Source organism: Podarcis melisellensis (assembly GCF_964234715.1).
Source record: "Podarcis melisellensis genome assembly, chromosome: 16".
In the NCBI taxonomy this organism is placed as follows: domain Eukaryota; kingdom Metazoa; phylum Chordata; class Lepidosauria; order Squamata; family Lacertidae; genus Podarcis; species Podarcis melisellensis.
In genome coordinates this window covers 41,507,060-41,525,479 of record NC_138533.1, presented here as the reverse complement: position 1 = coordinate 41,525,479, position 18,420 = coordinate 41,507,060, and the positions used below count along the sequence as shown (strand labels likewise).

General features: G+C 47.4%; 1 protein-coding gene across 1 annotated transcript in view; it reads left to right on the top strand.

The window, feature by feature from the left end:
- The window catches only part of SEZ6L (seizure related 6 homolog like), a 141,162-nt gene that overhangs the window by 105,593 nt on the left and 17,149 nt on the right, over positions 1 to 18,420 (top strand). The window contains 4 exon segments of the mRNA XM_081892900.1: positions 6,808 to 7,000; positions 14,043 to 14,228; positions 14,335 to 14,500; positions 16,331 to 16,497. Coding sequence (XP_081749026.1) covers positions 6,808 to 7,000; positions 14,043 to 14,228; positions 14,335 to 14,500; positions 16,331 to 16,497 — 712 coding nt within the window.

Here is an 18,420-nt window from a genome sequence, read left to right as displayed (position 1 = left end):
CCCACTAACGTTGTTTGAACGTCACATGTATTTTTCAGATATTCTACAAATTTCCCCCAGTCTTCGATGAATTTTTGGTCCTTAAGATATCTTATTTTCCCAGCTAATTTGTCCAGTTCTGCATAGTCTGTTAGTTTCAGTCTCCAGTCTTCAATCATTGGCATTTCCTCTTGTTTCCTCCCATTCTAGGAGTCTTGGTTGACCACAAACTTGACATGAGCCAACAGTGTGACGCGGCAGCTAAAAAAGCCAATGCAATTCTGGGCTGCATCAATATGAGTATAGCATCTAGATCAAGGGAAGTATTAGTGCCACTGTATTCTGCTCTGGTCAGACCTCACCTGGAGTACTGTGTCCACTTCTGGGCACCACAGTTCAAGGAGGACACTGACAAACTGGAACGTGTCCAGAGGAGGGCAACGAAAATGGTCAAAGGCCTGGAAACGATGCCTTATGAGGAACGGCTAAGGGAGCTGGGCATATTTAGCCTGGAGAAGAGGAGGTTAAGGGGTGATATGATAGCCATGTTCAAATATATAAAAGGATGTCACATAGAGGAGGGAGAAAGGTTGTTTTCTGCTGCTCCAGAGAAGCGGACACGGAGCAATGGATCCAAACTACAAGAAAGAAGATTCCACCTAAACATTAGGAAGAACTTCCTGACAGTAAGAGCTGTTTGACAGTGGAATTTGCTGCCAAGGAGTGTGGTGGAGTCTCCTTCTTTGGAGGTCTTTAAGCAGAGGCTTGACAACCATATGTCAGGAGTGCTCTGATGGTGTTTCCTGCTTGGCAGGGGGTTGGACTCGATGGCCCTTGTGGTCTCTTCCAACTCTATGATTCTATGATTCTAGATATTCCAAAATGTCAATTATATTCCTTACATTATCCTTCATCTGTCTGCCTGGGAGGAAACCTTTCCTTTAGAATGTTATTCACGACTTTCTTTAAGGGTAACATCAAAACATCTTTTAACTCTTTATAATAGTCTGATGTAAATCCATCTGGTCCCGGGGCTCTCCCTCTCTTCAGTTCCTTTATAACCTCTTTTATCTCATCTATTTCTATTAGGGTATTCAGTTGGTCTTTTTTGTCTGCCGGGATCTTTTGCACCTTTTTCTCTTTTAAATATTTCTCTATTTTCCTCATATTATTCCTTTCCTTATTTTTATATAATTGTCTATAAAAGTCCAAGAATCCTTTTCTGATTTCTTTCGGATTGTCTATCTCTTCTCCCTTTACAACAATTCTGTTGATTGTGTTCTGCTCCTTTCTTTTTTTGATTTGCCACGCAAGCCATTTGCCTGATTTATTAGCAAACTCAAAGTTTTTTTGTCTTAGCCTTTTAATGTTCCATTCCACTTCTTTATTTATTATCATTGCAAATTGAGATTGCAGAGTCTTAATTTATTGTTTTATTTTAAAATTGTTTGGTTTTTTTAATTAATTTTTGTTCTTTGTCCATTATCTGCTTTAGAATTTCCTTTTCCCGTTTTTCTGTTTTTATTCTTCAGTGAGTTCTGTTGGATAAAAAAACCTCGCATCACTGCCTTGCTTGCGTCCCATACTACACTCATCCTTGTATCCTTATTATAATTGTCAACAAAATATTCAGTTAATTTCTTTTGTGCTTTTTCTATGATTTTCTGATCATCCAAAAGATAATCTTTAATTTTCCATCTAAATGTTCTTTCTTCAAACCCTTTTAATTCCAATTTTATTGGGTTATGATCTGAAATTACTTTAGGCTGAATTTCAACTTGTAGGATTCTTGGGGTCAATTCATTCGAAACCCATATTTGATCTATTCTTGACATTGACTGATTTGGTTCAGAAAAAAATGTAAATTGTTTCTCTAATGGATGTCTAAGTCTCCATATATCAATCAAATTACAGTTCTTAATCAATGAAAAGAAAGACTGGGGCAGTTTTCCTTCTTTAGATGTTCCATCTCTTAGTCTATCCATTTCCAACGAAACTACCCCATTCATATCTCCCATTAGTATGATTTTCTGATCCATGTATTCAAAAAGTTTTTCTTCCAAAGTTTTATAGAAATCAGTCTTGTTTCCATTAGGTGCATAGATCACGACGATTTCCCCTTGCCATTTGATCTGGACTGCTATAATTCTTCCTTCTTCATCTTTAAAAATTTGTTGTGATTCAATTTTATTTTTTATATACAAAACAACCCCTCTTTTCTTCTCTCTATCTGAAGATATGAATTCATTTCCTAATCTTTTTTTAATCAAAAATTTTCTATGCTTTCTTGCCACGTGTGTTTCTTGTAAACATATGATGTCCCAATTTTTCTTTTTTAGAAATTGTTCAATTTTATTCCATTTTTTCTTCTCGTTCATCCCATTAATATTCCAATTCCATAACTTTAGCAGGTGGCGCTGTGGGTTAAAGCCTCAGCGCCTAGGACTTGCCGATCGAAAGGTCGGCGGTTCGAATCCCCGCGGCGGGGTGCGCTCCCGTTGCTCGGTCCCAGCGCCTGCCAACCTAGCAGTTCGAAAGCACCTCCGGGTGCAAGTAGATAAATAGGGACCGCTTACCAGTGGGAAGGTAAACGGCGTTTCCGTGTGCGGCTCTGGCTCGCCAGAGCAGCGATGTGACGCTGGCCACGTGACCCGGAAGTGTCTTCGGACAGCGCTGGCCCCTGGCCTCTTAAGTGAGATGGGCGCACAACCCCAGAGTCTGTCAAGACTGGCCCGTACGGGCAGGGGCACCTTTACCTTTACCTTTTAACTTTAGCGCCATGATGGTTCCTAATTAAAATAAATTTGTTTTATTTTCTTATAACCTATCCGTCTTTTCCCTGTCCTCTTCTTCTTCATCTTCTTCTGATTTCTTTCCATTTTCTTCTTCTCCTTCTCTCCTTTTTGAATGTTTCAGTCCTTCAGCAAACCTCTAGGCAACCTAAGGCTCGGGGCCCAGATGCAGCCCAATTGCCTTCTCAATCCAGCCCATGGATGGTCCTGGAATCAGCGTGTTTTTACATGAGTAGAATGTGTCCTTTTATTTAAAATGCATCTCTGGGTTATTTGTGGGGCATAGGAATTCATTCATTCCCCCCCCTCAAAATATAGTCCAGCCCACCACATGGTCTTAGGGACAGTGGACTAGCCCACGGCTGGAAAAGGTTGCTGACCTCTGCTCTAGGGGGCTTATTGACTCCAGTGCAATTCAGAGGCAGCTCAGTGCAGTTCCCCTTGGTCACCAAAGGGTTACTGCAAAGCTTCTTGTCCATCCCCAGTCCTGTTTCAATAGAGACCCTTCCCTGCTTTAGAAGTCAGCACAGGCAAGGCATTTCAGCAGCTTCAAGCACAGGCAATGGTGGGAGGGGGGGTCTTGGATAGTGAGGGTTGGTGGGAAAATGGGAGTGTTCCAGTTGTAAAAGGAAGTCTCCGTTTTCTTTTCCCAAGAGCTGGAGGAGCCAGGCAATGTGTCACAAAGGACATTCTGCCTTCTCTTGCTCCAAACCAAACTGTCACTGTTTTGTTTTCTTTCTGTACTGCTCCATCGCTGCCCCTTCCCTTAAAAAAAAAATCCCCTGCAGCTTCCAGGAGGCTTAAGGAGAGAGGTCCAGATTGAGCAATCTGCATTTCTGCAGGGCTGCTCAGCTGCTAACAAATGGCTCTGCTTTGACATCACCTCTCAAATTGTCTGGGGAAAGCTGTCAGTTTCTGGCTTGCTTCCTGGCAGAAGGATGGCTTTGAGCTGACTTCACAGTCGCTGTGGATCTGTCCACAAGCCTTGGATTTGCTGCAGGCTGACAAGGCAGCCTCTTCTCCTGGCCTTGCTCATGTCACAGCTCATCACCTGGCAACCAGGAGACACACACATGCACAAACAAACTGGTGACAAGCTGGTAACAAAGCAGTATAAAGGATGTCCAATGCACGCCCAGTCCTGGTGGTTCTCTCCCCCTCTTTTCCTCTTTTCAGGTTTCTGTTGAACATCTCTTCCTAACATGATGCTTGGCTTGGTTCTTTCCTAGTGGGGAGTCCCCAGTACTGCTTGGGATTTTTTAGAAAACAACAAATAGGGTGACTTTTAATGGATAATGTAATTTGTGAGTTTAGTCCCATCACACCAAAAAGCAGGTGAAATCATGCCAAAGTCATGTTTCAACTTGCCATTTCAAATCAGAACGGTGCTCGGCATCCAAACATCCTGAACCCCGTCCTGAGTTGGTTGAGGGTATCTTGAGAGATGGGCAAATCTCTGCCAAAAAAGGGCAAAGTCTTGTTTCAGTCTTGATTCAAAATGGCAGTTGGCATCTAAACATCAGCAACAACTGCCACCCTCACCTCAGGAATCCTTGCAAGGCAGCTGAGCCTGTAGAGGACAGATGGAAAGACGCCCTTTCCAAAATATAGAGAAGGTTTTAGAAATTCCTATAAACTGCTCTTCATCCACAAATAGATTTTCAGGGTGGTATACAAATGAACTTAAAAATTCCAAAAACCAACTATACAATGAAATTAAAAGGAATTAGACAGCTAAAACAATACCATAATTACAACTGCCCAGGCAAATAGAAAGGCACCGTGTTGATGAAGGGGCTGGATTAATTGACCCTTTGCCAATGTCCCTTTGGAGGGCATCCATCCCAAAGCTGGGAATGTCACTGCAAAAAAAGATCCCCTCACTCTTTTGTACATAAAATCAGAGAGCTGGAAGGGACCCTGAGGATCATCTAGTCCAACCCCCTGCAATGCAGGAATATGGAACTGCCCTTTACGGGAACTGAACCTGCAACCTCAGCATTCTCAGCACCACTCTCTAAACAACTGAACAATGCAGCTGACGTGCTTTTCCCCAAGGAGTAACACAAAGAAGGAGCCATGACTATTGTAGTGAACAGGCAGATTGATTCAGGAATAGGGTGTTAATTCATGTATTTGGGCCCTGGGCCAAGAGTTTTGCATTTGATATCCCGCTTTATCACTACCCAAAGGAGTCTCAAAGCAACTACAATTCTCCTTTTCCTTCCTCCCCCACAGCAAACACTCTGTGAGGTGAGTGGGGCTGAGAGACTTCACAGAAGTGTGACTAGCCCAAGGTCACCCAGCAGCTGCAGGTGGAGGAGCGGAGACGCAAACCCGGTTCCCCAGATTACGAGTCTACCGCTCTTAACCACTACACCACACTGGCTTGTTTAGCACTTTAAAATGTTACTTGTTTAGCACTTTAAAATGTAATCATCAGCACTTTGAACTGTGCTTGGAAGTGAACCAGGAGCCCCTGTAGCTCCTTAGAACGGAAGTCACATGGCACACTTTGGGGAATCCTACTAAAATTCTGGCAAATGGGTTTTGTAGCAGTTGAAGCTTCTGGACTGTTCTCAACAGCAGCCTCATACAGAATGCATCATAACCGTGGTTCCCAAACCTTCTCAGAACACCACCCCCTTGGTTCCATGAACCCATCCCAGGGCCCTCCCCCCTGCCCCATAAAAATACTATTCAGAACAAAAGTTTGCATGAGCCACTAAGAAAGGTCAGAACAAAATAACATTCAAAACAATTGAACATTTGTTCAAAATCCAATTAAAACTATTTAGTTTAATTAATTCAATGAAAACAATGAACTTGTTCTGATGATACCAGCACACATGGGGAGGAGGAACTGGGGGTAAAAACATGTGCCTTAGTGAAACCTCATATTAAAGAAAATTGCTTTGTGTATACCTTGTGTATACAAATGTGTATACACACACAAATACCTATGAATTATCAGGTGGAGAAACTGAGAGGAACAAATTCACCCATCCCCGGTTATTAAGCTATTTGTTTGAAAGGTTTATAGCCTATTATTCAATGATACCGTTACTTAAAAGTGGATGTTGTAAAAACAGCTAAATCAATAAAAACAGACAGCAAACCCATCAAGTTATAAACAGAGATGGCACGGAAGGCTTCAAAACAATTAAACCCATTTTTAAAATTACTTAAAAAGGTAAAGGTAAAGGACCCCTGACAGTTACGTCCAGTCGCAAATGACTCTGGGGTTGTGGTGCTCATCTCGTTTTACTGGCCGAGGGAGCCGACGTTTGTCCACAGACAGTTTTTCCGGGTCATGTGGCCAGCATGACTAAGCAGTGCACGGAAACGCTGTTTACCTTCCCGCCAGAGCGCTACCTATTTATCTACTTGCACTTTGACATGCTTTTGAACTGCTAGGTTGGCAGGAGTTGGGACCGAGCAACGGGAGCTCACCCCGTCATGGAGATTTGAACCACTGACCTTCCGATCAGCAAGCCCTAGGCTCAGTGGTTTAGACCACAGTGCCACCCGCGTCCCTACACAATTCAAATATGAAGGACAACTTTTCTAAAGTTTAGCATCCATTTAGTGAACCCATCATAGTAAAGGAATGAGATTGGCAGCTGTCGTCTCCTCATGGATTCCTTTGGGAAAACATTCTAAGAGAATATGTTTATGAAGGACAATTGTATGGAATTAAAAGTCATCAATGTTTTTTAATACTGTACTCCTGCTGCCTCCTCTCTCCTCATGTCTGTCTATTCCATTCCTTTCCCTTTCTTGCTTTGATCTCTTCCCTTTCTCTTTCTTATTTATTGTTGCTGCTTTTTGTGCATTAGAAAATTAGAATCAGAACAAAATTACAAAAAAATACATCAGTGCCCAATGACATCTTGACTTGGTGCCATATGAGAGCAATGTCACTGCCTGTTGTGCGTGAGGGGGAGCATTCTGCAGGTTGGGAGATACCCAAGGAATGAACCTTCCCTCGATCCTGGGCATCTCATGGCGCTCTTTCTCCTTCCCTGGGACACAGGTGAAAAGCGTCAACCTCTCCGAGGGGGAAGTGCTGTCTATCCGAGGCATGGATGATGACCAGCTGATAGTCCTGGCCAATCAGACACTCCTGGTGGAGGGCCAAGTCATACGCAGCCTCACCAATACCATCTCAGTCTTCTTCCGCACCTTCCAAGACGACGTGATTGGGACTTTCCAGCTGCATTATCAAGGTACAGGGGCTTTTTGTTAGGGGCAGAACATCTTCCCTGTCCCAGGGAAGGTGAGGAGGAATCCCTGGATTATGCAGCTACTGTGCATTTGGCGGGGGGGGTGTCACCAACCTTTTTGAACTATTGGGGCACATTTCACATTTTGAGAGGATGCTGAGGGCACCAGTCACGAAATGGCTGCCATGAGGGGGATGTTGCATGATTTTCCTCCCTTGGCTTACAAGGGGAAGTCAGATCTCCCCTACTGATCCCGATTGTGGAGATGCAGTTGTCAAACACACAAGAAGAGCCATGTTTTCACCAATGCCAACCCTAAAGCAAATTGTGGGCTGCCACCCTGTGCCTCCCCTTCATGGATCACTGCCTTGCCGTGACGAAGGGGCTTGAATAACTCAGAGAAGCTATGAGCTATGCCGTGCAGGGCCACCCAAGATGTACAGGTCATAGTGGAGAGTTTTGACCAAATGTGATCCACCTGGAGCAGGAACCAGCAAGCCACTCCAGTATCCCTGCCAAGAAAACCCCATGGACAAAGACAACAGGCATATGGTGCTGGAGGAGACTCTTGAGAGTCCCATGGACTGCAAGAAGATCAAACGCATCCATTCTTAAGGAAATTAGCCCTGAGTGCCCACTGGAAGGACAGATCGTGAAGCTGAGGCTCCAATACTTTGGCTACCTCATGAGAAGCGAAGACTCACTGGAAAAGACCCTGATGTTGGGAAAGATTGAGGGCACAAGGAGAAGGGGACAACAGAGGATGAGATGGTTGGACAGTGTGCTCGAAGCTACAAACATGAGTCTGACCAAACTGCGGGAGGCAGTGGAAGACAGGCGTGCCTGGTGTGCTCTGGTCCATGGGGTCACAAAGAATCGGACACGACTAAACTAATAAACAACAACAACACCCTGTGCCTACTTACCTGGGAGTAAGCCCAGTTAAACCCAAAGAGACTTCCTTCTGATATAGACTAATAATAATAATAATAATAATAATAATAATAATAATAATAATATTTTACAAGCAATATTATTATTATTATTTTACAAGCAAGAAAAACAGCAAAAACAGGGAAGGTGCACTAATCAGAAACTCTTTGGGACCCCAGGGATTCATACAGCCTGATGACTTCATGGAAAACACTGCCAGGTTATAGCAGTCTGGCTGGCTCATTTCACAGAAAGTTGCCTGCACATTTTGCTTCATAACTTTTTTTCTATGGTGGCTAGAGAAACACTGGCATAGTGTGGAGGGCTGGGTGTGTGTGTTGCCCCAAGCCCATTTTTGGGAGGGGGTGCGACAAGGCACACCACAACAAGCTCCTGTCAGAGCCCGCCTCCAGTGTGCACCCAGCACCAACACTGCTCCCAGGTCAGTCTGACCCGGGGGTTGTGTGGGAATGTTCAGGGATGCAGGAGAGGGTATATTGTTTGATATCCTTTTCCAACTTGTGTTAACAAGTTCCACAATTTCAGCAGAGTAACATTCCCCTTTTTAAACTTGCAGTGGATGCGTTTCGTCAGGCTCGCTAAAGCCTCTATAATAACTGTTCTGGGATTTTCCCCTTATTCCCTCATAAAAGATAAGACACGACACAGTCTTCTATAAAAGTATAAAAAGGTTTACTCACACAACATTCTGTTCACAATAGGATCCCAGATGGCAGACTTAGCTTAGAAAAGTAACATATACCTAGAAACTATCTCATAAGAAGACAGTCCCTTTGGGCATCTTTGGCAAAGCAGATGTTGCTTCTTCGATGCATGTAGTCAAAAAAAGAGAGAGATGGCTGCCCTGCCCTGTGCTTTTGTCGTTACCTGCACAGGTAAGGCCATGCCCACCTCTTAGTCACATGCAGAGGAAGTCTGTCCCAGACCAGAAGGAAACAGGAAGTTTACCTGCTGGCTGGACAAACAATTCCTCCCCATGTATAAACATGTTCACTCTAGGAATGTTGTACTTGACTGCTCTTGTGTTTCATATCCCACAAGGCGGAGTGGAGGAGAGTTGGCAGCAGAGCTGCTACCCCTCTCCTTGGCTGCACTGCATGAGAGAGAGAGCTGCATTAGCAGCTCCCTTATTCCTGGCTGCAGCTCCACTCCCGGATCAGACCTGACCCAGAGGCAGAGTGGAGAGTCATGCAAGGACTAGACAGCTTCCTCGTGCCCAGCTGCAGCTCTGTTCCCAGGTCAGGTTGGACCTGGGAGCAGATTGGAGGAGAGTCAGTGAGCAGCAGTGGGCTCCCTCCACCCCCTGCCCCCCCGGGGTGTGACTGCCACTGTAGAGACATATTTTAAAAACAGGTAGTGGAGGGAAGGAATGAAAGCTCAGAGTCCTGGGCACCTGCAGTTACTATGATGTAACCCATAATATGATGAGCAGCATAACTAATCTAATGGCTTTCTGAAAAGAGTGGTCTTCACCATCGGAGAGCTAGCCTGCTGGAAACCAACAGATCCTTCTCTGAATCAGTTCAACTCTTCTTCAGCAGCCCCCCAAGCATCTCAGATTGAAGTAATCTTTAATTGATTTATTCTCCCACATTAATACCCTCCCCAATAACCCATATCATCTGGCTTTTGGATGGAGTCCGGCACGCTTCCCTGTGCCCCACTGGACTCCCGTGGATAGCTCTCCGTCAGCTTCCTGTAGCAGAGTCGACGCAGCGGTTAGAAACTCTTGCAATGTGTGTATAATAAATCAGACTGCACGCAAGCGTTCTTGCTTAACTCCAATAGTCTTTAATCGTGTAGAAAAACATCTTAAATCACCCCGGCGAGAGAGCGCACATCTTGCTGCCTCGCCGCAAAAGCGAAAGGAAAAAAGACACAGAGAAACACTCCCCTCTGTGAATATAGCCACGCCTCAGAATGTGAGACGTCACTCAGAACTGCTTAACCCTGTAAGTTCTGATTCTCTTCACACCCCCTCTCGTCTCACATCCTGAGGGAAACTGTGAACACACATCTACAGACCTCTGAGAGTTCAACTCCCTTTCCATTGCCTCTCGTCCCTTTCTGGCATTTGTCTCAGGCAACTGTTGAACCTCCTCAAAACTCCCAGGTTCGCACTTTGCGAAACCAATCCACGCACTGGTGACCTGAAACCTCTGAGGTGGAACTCCCTTTGTGGTGCGAGTGGACCGTCCGAACACAAACTCAGGTGCTCCTTCTGACCCACTGTGGCCAGCAAGTGTGTCCTCTACATCAGAAGACTCGCCCTCTGACCTAGTGCGTCTTCGCGCCTTCTGTACTTTGCTAACAGGAGACGAAGGCTCACTCTTGGGCTCTCTTTTAACAACCTGTGGAGATGCCCAACCCTGTTCTTGACCCTGTTCAAAGACTTGGTCCTCAGCAACAGGTTCAGCCTCTAGCTCTCCCTCCTCCTCAGAATCAGACAGACATTCTGAGAGAACGTCAGGACTTGCATGGATCCTTGACCAACCATTCTGCTCACAGAACTAAGCATGTTTACTGATCAGAAGCTTGGTCTGATCACCTTCTGGATATGCAAACCTCCACCCCTTTGTCGCAGGTTCATATCCACAGAAGATCATTTTCTGGAACCTCGGGTCACCTTGCTTTCGTTGAGCCTTTGGCACAGGCACCCAGGCCTGTGAACCGAACACACGGAAGAAATGCAGCTTTGGCTTCATTCCGTGGAGCATGGAAAATGGGGTGGCACCCATTGTAGGACCTGTTCATCGTGAAATTGGCTGCCCTCCAGGCCTCGCTCCAAAAACTCTGAGGCAAACCGGAGTCACACAGTAGAACCTCTGTTGCCTGAGCCAGAGCTTTACTCCTAAGCTCCGCCACGCCCCTCTCCTGAGGAGAAGTAGCACCCATCACCTTGTGCCGTATCCCCTTCTGACGGAAGAAACTCTGCAGAGCAGACCCAGTAAACTCTGCACCTCGGTCACTCTTGAATCCCTGCACTTTGGTGGAGAACCGTAGTTCCATTGCCACAACCAATCTTTGATCAGTTGCGCTGCTTCGCCCTTCGTTCTCAGCGAAAAGTACCAGCCATTTTGGCTAAAATCATCTGTCAGCGTCAGCACAAACCTGGCCCCGCCCAGACTCGGCTTTGTCATGGGCCCAAAAAGGTCTGTGTGCAGAAGCTCAAAAGGTTTTGTGGTTACCCTCTCCACCCTGGGATAACTGCACCCTTTTACCTTTGCCTTTCTGCATGCCCTACAATCTAGGGATTGGTCACATGATTTTATCCTGCACCCTACTGTGTACTGGGGCAACCTTTGGATATCTCCCCAAGAGCCATGTGACATTCTTTTGTGCCACAAGCAAGCACATGAATCATGAGTGGAAATGTTTGCACACTTCGCCTGTGCTCCCTCACCATCCAGAGGTGTCTCCAAAACGAAGAGATTGTTCTGGCATGCAACACTGACGAGTTGCCTCCCACCCCTGGAAATAGAACAGACATCATTTTCAAAGCAAACCTTGTACCCCTCCTTTAAGAGACAAGATACAGATAAAAGACAGTGTTTCATCTCAGGCACAACGTAAACCTCCAGCTCCGCCTGCAAGAAAGAAACAAAAACATTTGCCACGTTAGACAAAGGCCTCTGTGACCCATCAGCAAAAACAACTGTTTTCCCAGTTGAAACAGCCCTGCAGTTCCACATTTCAACACCAGGTGTCGCTGTTATCAGGTGATGACTCGCTCCAGAGTCTATGACCCAGCGCAGCACTCTGCCCTCACTGGAGTTGTCCTTAAGCATTGCCATGGCAACAAACTTCTCGCTGCCCCCGTCCTTGGGGCCTCTGCAGATGTCCTCGCTGGTTGTCACAGCAACAGACTCCCCCCAGCAGGAAGACTTGCCCACGACCTTCACAGCTTCCGTAGATGCAACTCTTTCAGTTGCCTTGGAGACCGGACTTGTCTCAGCGTTCCCACACAACTCCACAGCTCTTATCTCTACTTGTCGCAGGTGGCTGGCCTTGAAGCCTCCAGCACGGCTAGGCTTCAGCTCATGGCGTAAACAACTCTTGGCAGCCTTTGGAAAATGAGGCGTCTCTGAGCTTTCACCGCTCACTGCCCCCCCCCACTGCTCCCAGGGCTCCCAGGATGTTTTCCTGCACCCCCTCTGGTGGGTAAAGGGCCTCCAACACATGGCCTCTCTCCTGGCTCCTCACACAGACACGTTACAGCAACAGTCGCTTCGTCCCCCTGTGAGGGCTCCCAGCTCCTCCCAGCTGTGTATCAGCTTTCAAGAATGTGGCCAGCACCATCTTGCCTATCCCCTTCGGATGCAGCCACATCTTGGCCTTTGCTTCCCACCCCAGCTTCACAAGCCTCACGGAGTGCTAGCCAAGCAGCCTCTGGCCTTTTAGCATCCAAGACAACTGGCCTTAGATGAGCATTCACATTCTCTACCAAAAAAAAAGCAAGCACACGCTGCTCACTTCACTTTGCTCTGCAGCCCTTTCAGCATCTGCTTTCCCAGTTGCCTTCTGTGGTGGCTAGACTACGTGCCACAGCTGCTCGCCGACTAGGAAAAGCTCTGCTTGGAAACTCCACTCCAGCCAACTTTGGCTACTCAGTTTCTGACATGGCAGCTTAAGCCCAAAGCCATATTCTTGGGGCTGAGCCATTTCTCCCCCGGGGCTGAGCGTACTCATGTAACAGCAGCAGCTCCTCTGGCACCCGGTCCTTGGAGATCCGATTTCTCCCAGCGAGCTCCTCTGCCTCAAACGTTAGGCAGGACTCCAGCTGGCTTCAGCCTCCTCTCAGCTGGCTTCCACACACACCTGCACGACTTGGCAACAGTTTCAAAGCTTGGCTGACTTCCCCCATAACCTCTGGCTTTTGGATGGAGTCCGGCACGCTTCCCTGTGCCCCACTGGACTCCCGTGGATAGCTCTCCGTCAGCTTCCTGTAGCAGAGTCGACACAGCGGTTAGAAACTGTTGCAATGTGTGTGTAATAAATCAGACTGCACGCAAGCGTTCTTGCTTAACTCCAATAGTCTTTAATCGTGTAGAAAAACATCTTAAATCACCCCGGCGAGAGAGCGCACATCTTGCTGCCTCCCCGCAAAAGCGAAAGGAAAAAAGACACAGAGAAACACTCCCCTCTGTGAATATAGCCACGCCTCAGAATGTGAGACGTCACTCAGAACTGCTTAACCCTGTAAGTTCTGATTCTCTTCACATATCAACCCCCAGTTTTTCCCCAAATTCCCCCAGAAATATTTAGGGCATTCAGAAAAAGGGGGGCTTTTAATTAGGATTTTAATGCCTAACACCTGATAAGCAAGGAATCCCAGAAGTTCTTTATGGAGGAACCTAAGAAGATAGCTTACACCAGTCAGACCACTAGTTCCTCTAATTTGATCTCGTCCACTGAATAGCAACAGCTCCAAAAATCTCTAAGGAGTGAAATTATTGCTGCTTCTGGCCCCTTAGAGCAGAGCTCCATCCACCTGCCTTTCTTATTTCCCTCCCTGGCTCAAGAAGCAGAGAGCATCTTCTGGCTTTTAGAAACAGGAGAGAGACATGTGGAGGCCAAGCACTAATATTTGTGGGCCTGGGAGTTGAAACTGATCATATGCAACTTGCTCATAAAAGTGATCTAGGAAGGGCTGGACAATGGGCTCCATAGGATGGTGAATGCTTCTCTCTGTGAGGGAGCCTTCGCAGACCTGCTGAAAGAGGCGGTTATTAAAGCGCTTATTAGAAAAAGCATCTTTGGACCTGACCAATATGGCCAATTATTGCCCAGTCTCAAATCTTCCATTCTTGGGCAAGGTAACTGAGTGGGTGGTTGCTGAACAACTCCAAGCATGCCTGGAGGATACAGAACATTTGGATTCCTTCCAATTGGGGTGCTGGTCTGATCCAGAAGGCTCTGCTTATGTTCTTATGTTCTCTCTTGCCATTGGCCAGATGATATTCATGAGACAGGATCTCAACAACCACGGTCTTGCAAAACCCAGCAGCCTAGATATGCTACATCCTTTAGGGACATGGTAGGTGCTCCTCCAGGGCCTGATTGTAATCCCATCTGTTCACTTCCATTGCAGTATTTATGCTGAGCTGCAGCTTCCCACGGAGACCAGATTCTGGGGAAGTCACCGTCATGGGCCTGCATCCTGGTGGCACAGCACACTTCCACTGTCACCTGGGCTATGAGCTGGAAGGTCCAGAGGTTCTGACCTGCATTAATGCTTCCAAGCCGCACTGGAGCAGCCCAGAGCCCATCTGCTCAGGTATACAGAGCTGGGAGTGCAAGGATGTGGGCGCCTGGTGCAAGATGTCACTGTCTGATGATCACACACACACCCGTCTCTCTCCCCCCCCCACCTGCATCTCTAGCACCCTGTGGAGGAACGGTGCACAACGCCATCATGGGACGCATCTTGGCCCCGACTCATTGGAGGAATCACACTGAGAGCATGCTGTGCACCTGGACTATCAGCACCCAGGGGGACCAGAAGCTCCACCTGCATTTTGAGAGGCTCTTGCTGGGAGACAGGCAAAGGTGAGGTCTCCTTACAGCTGCTGCTCCAGCTCAGTGAGTGCAGAGATCTCGGAGTTGTGGCCCAGCTGGCATCTGCTGGGGAAGGAGGGGAAACACCTAAGATGTGCAAATCCACTGGGCCGCACTCCAGATATGTCTGCAAAATTCTGCCCCCTCCCAATAATTCTGATGGATGAGTTATTCAGGGAAATTACCTTAACTGTTTATTTATTGACAACAAAAAAGGTGCAAACATAGCAAAGAAAAGAAATCAAAGAATCTGCAATTGAACCACCAACCTTCTGGTTAACAGCCAGACACACTGAATGATTACGCCACAGGTCTGGGATGAGAAGAGAAAAGTAGGTTGGATTGTATTGGTGAAAATGTCTGACAAACAAACATGGTCTTCAAAATTGCCCCTGTGACAGAAGGGAAGGGAAGGCCATTCACTCTCTTCCTTACATGACTGCCAGTTCTGGTAGCCTGGAAGCCGCATGTCCAGAGCCCAGTTCTCCTCCCAACCCCAGAACAATCCTGCTGGAACCCCCAAGCCTCAAAGAGCAGCACCAGTCGACAGAAGGCCTCCTGCAACACAGAAGGCTGTTTAAGGAACTGACGCTTGTGTTTAAAGGAGCATTAGAAAATGCAGTCTGGTAATGGGCAATAAAGCAACTTTATGAGCTGTAGTGAAATCCAAGAGTAAAACATCTGTTTATGACTGCAGTAAACACATAGGTGGAGAGAGAGTTTCAGCTTGTATAATCCTTCTAAAATAATGGCTTCATGCAGGAGCAGGGGCAAGAGGAATGAGCAGGGTGGGACAATTCACCAAGAGGAAAATTATGGGATGGAGAGAGTCGCAAAAGGGCTCACAGAGAGTTGTTAATGGTAATCCCCTGCTCTTAGTTGTTCTTAAAAAATGGAGGTGTGGAGGTGGGAGCTGAACCAAATGTGAACTAGAGAAACAGAGAGAGCATTGGACTGAACAGAGGAGGCTGCTGTATACCAAGCCCGTCTATCAGGCCCACAAGCCTAAAATTGTCAACAGTGGCAGGCAGCAGTACCCCAGGGTTTCAGGAAGGGCTCTCGCACAACCGCTCCTGGAGATGGCCAGGGATTGACCTGGGGACCCTCTGCTTGCAAGACAGACACTCTGCCACTGAGCTATGATGCTTCCCCACACACGACAAGAGCACACATTGCTGCTTACTCTGCAACCCCCAGACTCCCTCCACTGGCTTTTGAAGATATATACACACAAGGTTAACCACAATCCATATCTATCCTGTAGTTTCTTGAAAAATGCAGCTGTTTGATGGGTTTCCCTTCAAATCAGCTCCCATCCAAATGGAAAACTTCACAGTTCAACGAGGTGTTTCCATTTGAGACAGCTGTTGCACATGCTCAGATGATTGCTTCATTAACAGGAGGGGGTTGGGGGGTGCAGGGCCAGGGAAACCAAACAGGTAATGTGTACTGGTTGAAGACATCCCTGCCTCCTCTTTGATGTGTCTGTGCAGGGATGCTATAGCTCTGCTGGATCTCATTGCTTTCATGTCTGCTGTCCCGCACTTTGATCTTTCCTTTCATCATAATGTTATTATTGAGGGCACATGGCGCTGGGGGGAGGGGAGATTTTTAAAGGTGAGTCTAGGAAATATTCTTAGAGTTGCACCTAGGAGACTCCTTCTTCCCAAAGGCAAAAGAAGGACAATTCCCAGAAAGCAAGCAATTGCCTTAGGCAAGCTGGGACAGGTGGCAGCAGAGGATTCTGGGAGGGAGCCCTTGGACCTTCCATCTGGCCTTCCTGACCCTGTGCCTGTCCCGTCCCATCCCCCACACCCACAGCATACTGGTCTACAACGGAGACAGCAACCAGTCGGCCGTGCTCTACAACTCCCACCAGAGCGGCAGCGTCCCCTTTGAGGGGGTGATCAGCGAGGGCACCACCTTACGCATCGACTTTGCCTCGGAGGACCCCAGCGCCATCCCTACGTTCAACATCCGCTTCGAAGGTGATTCCCTCCCCACTTGTGGTTCTGATGATGATGGAAATGCAGCAGTCCTGCAGATCACGATAGCTTAAGGCAATTAATCCAGGCATTGATTGTAATGTCCCGGGCAAGAGCAGAGAGAGTTGGCCTCATTGGGCATCAGCAATTTTCACTGCAACACTTGCCAGGCGCCGGGAAAACTGCTGGTTCGCCTGTCCAGTTATAAAGGGGCCAAGGCTCAGTTGGTCTGGCAGTAAGGAAGGCCCTGCAGGGGTGAAGCCTGGGCCCCCACAAAATCTGGCTGAAACAACAACAGCCCACCACCCCAAAGCTGTCTTGTGGGCAGTTCCAGTGATCCTAGCTCAACAAGGATGCTATTGGGCTGGGTGGAAGAGGGCAACCAGCAGGACCAGAGGGCAGAGGCACTTTCCCTACCAGGAAAGAGGAGGAATGGACATCTGTGCTCTCCAGATGGGATTGGATGACAACTCCCTGCAGCCCGAACCAACATGGCCGGCAGGCACAAGCCGGAGGAGTTGGAGTCCAACCACATCTGGAAGGCCAGGTGTACTCCATGCCTGCACGAGAGCACTTGGGGTGGGAGGTAGTGGCAAGTGAAGGTATGTGTGTGTTGAAGGGGGAGGCACATAGTGATGCTCTGGAACTCGCTCCCCCAGGAGGCAGGGATGGCTTCCAGCTTGGATGGCTTTAAAAGAGAATTATACTGCTGAATGGAGACGGTGATCAGGGACTGCTAGCCAGGAGGGCTCTGCTCTGCCTCCACAGTCAGGCAGAAATGCTTCTGCATTGTGATTGCTGAAAACCACAGGAGGGGAGGGGCTCTTGTCCCTGGGTGCTGCTTTGGGGCATCCCATGGGTGACCAGGATGCTGGACTAGATGGGCCATTGGCCTGATCCAACAGGCTCTTCTTACGTTCTTAGAGGCTAAGGCAGCTGTCTGTCGGGGAGAGCTATAGTTGCAGATCCTACATTGAGCCAGAGAGGTGGGCTAGATAACCCCCAAAGTCCCACTTTTCTGTTGAAGTGTTGAGCATTTTGGACCATCAACCCTCTCATTCCTGTAACATCAACCCGGAATGCATATGCAATATAAATACAGCTGGGTAGATGCAGGGATGCAGAGACACAAGTTGGACATGGAAACCTCAGGAGATTGCCATGAAATGTGGTGTGAGTCAGGAAGAGGGGGGCATCATCCACTCTCATAGTGGCAGCTCCTAATCTAGAATGTAGGGAACAACAGTTCTCCCCCCCCCCCAGGTATTCTGTGTGCAAAACTGAATGCAAAGAGTGGATCCCGTTGCAAGCTTGAAAAGCCAAATAAGATTATAAAAGACAAGTGCATTATCTAAAGCAGCTACATAGGCTTCTGTATCTCTTTGTCTCCAGTCACATTGGTGGTGTCAGGGATTATTTTGAAATGGCCTTCCAGGCAGAGAAATATCCTTGATTCCAGCTCCTCACCAGGGAATGAAGAGCAGATGGAGATCTGGCTGCTGGATCAGTCCAAAGCCATGGTCCCGGCAGTGGCCAAACAGGTGCCCCTGGAGAAGCCCACAACAAGACCTGAGGCAGGGCGGTGTTTCTGGGCAGTGTACAAGGAACTTTCGGGGGATGGGGAATCTGTGCTGGCTTTGCGTCAGGAGGGATTTTTTAAAGAAAAAAGACTCAGGGTTGCAGTCACGACTCTCTTTGCATCTTTGTCAGGCAATCCGCAGCCCCTGGCATGAAAATGTGTTCTTCTGTATTTGTGGATCTGTCTTGCTACACTCCACTGTCTTTGCACAATCTCCGTATCATCCCAGCTCAGTCCTTATTAATACACCGCTTGCCAACACAGCGTGTGATGTTACCGCTTGTTCTCCAGCAGGTATTTTGCAACCTGGAGCTGAAATACTCAAGGCAGATCAAACACTGCTGGAT